This window comes from Haliotis rufescens, unplaced genomic scaffold (assembly GCF_023055435.1).
Source record: "Haliotis rufescens isolate VD_foot unplaced genomic scaffold, xgHalRufe1.0.p SCAF_42, whole genome shotgun sequence".
Classification (NCBI taxonomy): Eukaryota; Metazoa; Mollusca; class Gastropoda; order Lepetellida; family Haliotidae; genus Haliotis; species Haliotis rufescens.
The window spans coordinates 2174001-2180000 of NW_025964135.1; the positions used below are offsets into that span (position 1 = coordinate 2174001).

The 6000-nt window shown below is 42.2% G+C and overlaps 1 protein-coding gene across 15 annotated transcripts in view; it reads left to right on the top strand.

The window, feature by feature from the left end:
• Positions 1-6000, top strand: part of LOC124122862 (voltage-gated potassium channel subunit beta-2-like) — a 193597-nt gene that overhangs the window by 136986 nt on the left and 50611 nt on the right. For all 15 annotated transcript variants that reach the window (XR_007218184.1, XR_007218187.1, XR_007218185.1 and 12 more), the window contains 4 exons: positions 2289-2333; positions 3052-3096; positions 3452-3495; positions 5243-5329. Coding sequence is in view for 11 of the 15 variants with exons in the window: in XM_048382927.1 (XP_048238884.1) it covers positions 2289-2333; positions 3052-3096; positions 3452-3495; positions 5243-5329 (221 nt within the window). In the remaining 4 variants the exon portion in view is untranslated. The remainder of the gene's footprint in view (positions 1-2288; positions 2334-3051; positions 3097-3451; positions 3496-5242; positions 5330-6000) is intronic.

Consider the following 6000-nt stretch of genomic DNA (forward strand, 5'->3'; position numbering starts at 1 on the left):
ACAAACCCACAAAATGTGGGGGCACTGGTGACCCAGCCATCTAAGGAGCTGCAATTTGCTGTGCAGAGTTGCCTTCCTTTGCTGTACCAGGAGCCTATGGTTTACATTAAACCCAGTTTTGGCCTGATTATGTTTCTCGGTTCGTCAGCACCATACGTGTGCTTGTGGATTTTTACCAAACTTGCCTTTCTTTAGGCTTCAAGCTGCAACCATTACATCTATTGACCAGTGAAGATCCGGGGTAGAATAGGTCTTCAGCAACCCATGCTTGCCGAAAAAAGCAACAATGCTTGTCGTTAGAGGCGACTAATGGGATCGGGTGTTCAGGCTTGCTGATTTGGTGGATGCATGTCATCGTATGCCAACTGCATGGATCGATGCTCATGATGTCAATCACTGGATTGTCTGGTCCAGATCCCATTATTTATTAGCATATTGCTGGAATATTGCTGAGTGCACCGTTAAACAACAAACAAAAATAAACATTATATCTATGACTATGTAACAGAACTGTCACTGTTCAAAGCGGCATTAGAAGACTCATCCTAAATCACCTGTTTGTTAACGAGACAAGGCTTCCAAGTTATCAATAGACGGAAATAGACACTGGAGGTATAGTTTCCCTGAATGGCATGCCCAAACAGCTGGCCTCCTAGTTCAACCTCCACACAACTCTACAGTTTCTCATGAAGTTTCTTGCTTGCCGTTTTCTCACGATATTTTCCTCTCACAGTTCATACGTATGTTCTGCTCTTCACACGCCAAACTGCTTCACACCTACTCACCTTAGAGAAGTAGGATTCTATGTCGATAGAGGAAGGCTTGCGATACAGAGAAGTGTTGGATGTGTGTATGTATTACACACAGCCTCTGTGTCACAGCTCACAGTAGCCTTGGACCGCCTCCGTGGTCTTGTGGTAGAGCGTCCGCCCGGAGAGCGGAAGGTCCAGGGTTCGATCCCGGGCCGCATCATACAAAAAGACGTTAAAAGATTGTACTTGTTGTTACCCTGTCTGGCGCTCGGCATTAAGGGGCTAAAACAAGGACTGGTCGGCTCGGAGTCAGTATACTGTGTCTGAGTGGGGTATTCATGTTAAACTGCGGCATGGTATCTCAGTGAGCTAGCACTATAAATCGGCATCAGTCCGGACTAGTACAAGCAGCCACACACACACATACACGTGCATGCACGTCGCTATATAAGTGCAATAATCTTGGACGCGACGTTAAACCCAATTTCACCTCACCTCACAGTAGCCTTGACGTACAACTGGTCTTCAGCAACCCATGCTTTCCCTAAAAGGTGACTATGCTTGTCGTAAGAGGCAAATAGGGTGGTCAGGCTCGCTGACTTGGTTGAAGCATGTCATCGATCCCAATTGCACGGATCGATGCTCATGATATCAATCTCTGGATGGTCTGGTTCAGACTCGATTATTTACAGACCGCCGTCATATACATGTAGCTGAAATATTTCTGAGTGTGGCTTAAAACAACAAATAAACAAACAAACAAAAGTAGCCTTAATTGATATCTAGTTACATTTTTTTTTGCACCTGGGTTCGATTCCCGACATGGGTACAATATGTGGCGCCCATTTCTGTTGTTCCCCGCTGTGATATTGCTGGAATATTGCTAAAAGCGGCGTAAAACCATGCTCACTCACTCACTGTGTCAGTGTAGTGATGTATGTTCTCTTCTAGTTGGGGCGGTCGGGTAGCCTTGTGGTTAAAGCGTTCGTGATATTGCTGGAATATTGCTAAAAGCGGCGTCAAACCATACTTACTCACACACTCTCTTCTCGTGCTACTAGTGTCACTGTTTGCCCTAGCAAGTGGTATCAAATGTGTTCTATTGTAGTGTTATATCCATTGTGTTATGTAGTGTTATACCCTATGTAGTTTAATCCTACTGTTAGTGCTCCCCAGTGTATATAGTTGTATGTATTGCTATCAAATGTTTCATGTTATTTTGTGTTCTTTTGTATGATTTGTTGATGAAAATATAATTCTGGTCAGATTCAAGACGGTGCTGGTGCATTGGGATGTAAAGTGCCACAATTTGCTGTACAGAGTTGTGCCCCTTGACCATGCCAGGATCTGGTGATCATAGGTCAGGCTTATTATGATCCTGTGCTTGTGGGTACCAAATAGTCAGCAGGCAGGCTGTGATACTGCTGAATTTCTGTTCATGTATCATCAGCCTCACTCACTCACTCACTCACTCACTCACTCACTCACTCACTCACTCACTCACTCACTCACTAACTCTGGACTTGTCTTCTTCAGGGCCGAGAACACGCTGGGGAATATTCTCAAGAAGAAGAGCTGGAGGTATGCTATTCCTGTACTTGACAGATGTAATACACACACGCACGCACGCGCACGCGCACACACACACAAACACACACACCAAGTATATATACTAAAAACCTAGGCAAGTCTAGATCAAACTAAACCAAGTCTAGTTTCCTTGATTCCACATGTGAAAACAGCAGGAAAGAGGAAAGGTTCTTTCGAAATAATAAAGTACAATTATTTTAAAGAAATGCTTTGATAGACTTGCTTCAGGGCCCAAGACGTACATTCGACAAGCTGCTCAATATTTAATGACTACACTCACCTTCCATCCAATTAATTGGATTAATATCAACTGCACACAGACGAAATAGCTCTTATATATGCACTGATTCATTGCTAATTTTACACAATTGTTTAAACATTCAGTCAAACTTACAAACAGTTCATACAGGTCAGAATCAATATTTTTTACTTGTGATCGATACTTGTATCGAGAAGTACTAATCGTGATCCACCGATGCGTTTGAGTATCGTCCCTCCACTACAAATGATTTCCCCTTGTTCGTATTCAGGTCTAGATAGGTAATTTTCACATTGTCTGGTTGGCGCTGTCAGTGATTAAATCAAATCAATCGCTGTAAGGATTTCAAGGTGTATTGTTCAGAATGTTTCCACGACTGCCTGTTGTATGGACATTGATTATTTCAACTGCTACAGCTCTTTGTACAAAGGAGGTTGTTTTGTCTTTCAGGAGATCGAGTTACATTCTGTCCACGAAGATCTACTGGGGAGGGAAGTAAGTGCATCATTACTTGTAACATCTAACAATCTGATGGGCAGTCTTGGACCTGTAGACCCGTGAAGGTTGGGGGTAGAATAGGCCTTCAGTAACCCATGCTTGCCGTAAAAGGTGACTATGCTTGTCATAAGAGGCGACTAATGGGATCAGGTGGTCAGGCTCGCTGACTTGTTTGATGCATGTTATCGTATCCCAAATGCGTGGATTGATGCTCATGATGTCAGTCACTGGATTGTCTGGTCCAGACTTGTTTATTTACAGACCGCCGTCATATAGCTCGAATATTTCTGAGTGCGGCGTTATTAAACACCAAACAAAGAAACTCACTAACATCCTCCATGTTTGTTTCCAGGGCCGAGACAGAGAAAGGACTTTCCCGGAAACATATCGTTGAAGGTAATGTGGAAGAGGATGTCCTCCAAGTTGATAAAGTATTCGATTATCAGGCTAAAACCTGGGTTTATTTCCTCCCATAGTACAATGTGTGGGGGCCCTTTTTGGGTGTGGCTAACCATGATAGAAAAGTGGTACAATGTGTGTGGGCCCATTTTGGGTGTGGCTAACCATGATAGAAGGTGGTACAGAATGTGTGGGCCCATTTTGGGTGTGGCTAACCATGATAGAAGGTGGTACAATGTGTGTGGGCCCATTTTGGAAGTGGCTAACCATGATAGAAGGTGGTACAATGTGTGTGGGCCCATTTTGGGTGTGGCTAACCATGATAGAAAATTGGGGTGGTCCTCTCCTGGTCCTTCTTCAGTGTATGTGACGTCTTCTACTATATATATTTTCAAAGTGGAGATGATATATTCTAGCTTTCCAAATGAAAAACGAAGGATCTTAATTCCACGCCAAATTCACACTTTGCTATGGTGACATGTAGGAAAATAGCTCACCGTATTTAAATAAAAGTGTTTCAAAGTTTTTAATAAATTTTAACCTACTATAGGTAAAGATTTCATCTATTCGAAACCTTCATTGTTCTATGTGTAGATGTGCTAATCTGTAGCAAATGGATAATAACATGCATGCTTATGAATTCCCAGTTTACCCCGATTACCCGGTACTGGTAGGTTTCAAGGTTTGTCAGCATCATACCCGTGCTCGTGGGTTTCACCGAAGTGGTAATCATCCAAGACCTGCATCACTTCAGGCTTTCCTCCCACGCCTGGTATAATGTTAAAAGTGGCGTTAACCCCAACTCACTCACTCACTCACGTGCCTTAGTTTCTAACATGCATAACTCTTGCTGTAAGTAAAACGTAAGGGTCAATTCACATTTTGGTGTATGAAATATTCTATATTGCATCTTATCACTTACTTGCACTTTCTGAAAAGGTCGTAATTTTTACGAAACTTCTTCCTCTATAACATATCTGCCATAAGTCCTGTATTTTGGCTTCGATCACACTTACTAAAATTTTCAGATTTTCAAGAGATGTCCTCTTCACTGTCAATTACACACAACTAGTTGTCGCCAAGTAGTCTCGTAACTACCCAAGCCATGACATCATAATGGCGGCAACCTCACTTTTTTCTTGTGTGTGCTGGATTTAACACCTACTATGATAATACTTGCACTTTCTGAAAAGGATGTGTTAAGTCCGGGATTGTATAGGAGAGAAATCCCTGTGTTTCACAATCTAAATAAGGATAAGATATATGGATGAACAACTTCTTTTTTACAAATAGGAGCGGCGTTTCAGTGTAGGTTCTAACACTGTTCTCACACCCTTACCGTCACTCCTTATTGTAATAAGGAAGTTGTTCATCCACATATCCTACCTTGATGAGTACTTCTCAATGCCTCTCAAAGAAGTTCGTCCCTTGGCCACGCCAGAAACCTATGATTGTGGGTTCGAATCCCAGTTCGGCCCGATTATATTTCTAGGTTTGTCAGCACAATACCTGTGCTCGTGGGTTTCACCAAAGTGGTAAACGTCTGAGACCTGCATCACTTCTGGCTTTCCTCCCACATTAAGCTGACACGCCGTGATATAACTGGAATACTGTTAAAAGTGGCGTAAAACCCAACTCACTCATTCACTCACTCAAAGAAGTTTCGCAATTCGTATCACCGTGTCACAGATTGATGTATGTATGATGTGGTGATATCAATTTGTGACGTGTGTGATGTTGCCAGGTCTGAAGGGGTCGCTGGAGAGGTTGCAGCAGGACTATGTGGACATCGTCTTCGCCAACAAGCCGGACTCACACACACCAATGGAAGGTAAGGACTAGATTGTTTTCTGGAGCATGTCTTCCTGTGTCTGACAGCTGTTCACATGGTGCTTCATCAGCTGAACACGACTCTGTCTTTTCATTGCTTCTAGCTCTCTGCCACACAGGAAAAAAGGACACATCCCCCTAACAAGCAAGAAATTAATGATACCTTTACCAGATGACCTGAATCAGGCTTACGGTCAAGTGTAATACCCAAACATGGCTGTTTCAGGGCCAGGGCCATGACAGTATATATATATATATATATATTATTATTTTTACAATAATCCTAGGCATGTCTAGACCAAACTAAACCAAGTCTAGTTTTCTTTAACAGCAGAGGAGGGCAGCTTCATTTGAAGAACATTTTTTTATATCTATTTTAATATTACTGACTGTGATCTAAAACAACATTCACTTTCTTGAAAAGTCCTAATTTTTTTATGCTTATTGTAAGAAGCCTAAATTGCAAATACCTTGTCAAGACTTTTGTCCCGAGGGTAGGCCTTTGAAGCCTTCAATATGGCATTTGAGATTTGTATACACCAAAAAATAGCATTTGCTCACACACATTAATGTTTGAATGAAAAATATTTTTTTTAAATGAAAAAGGGGAGAATTCATGTCTGTTTACGTTAGTGCTGCTCAGTGCACTGAAATCCTTCCTGGGGGAGGCCA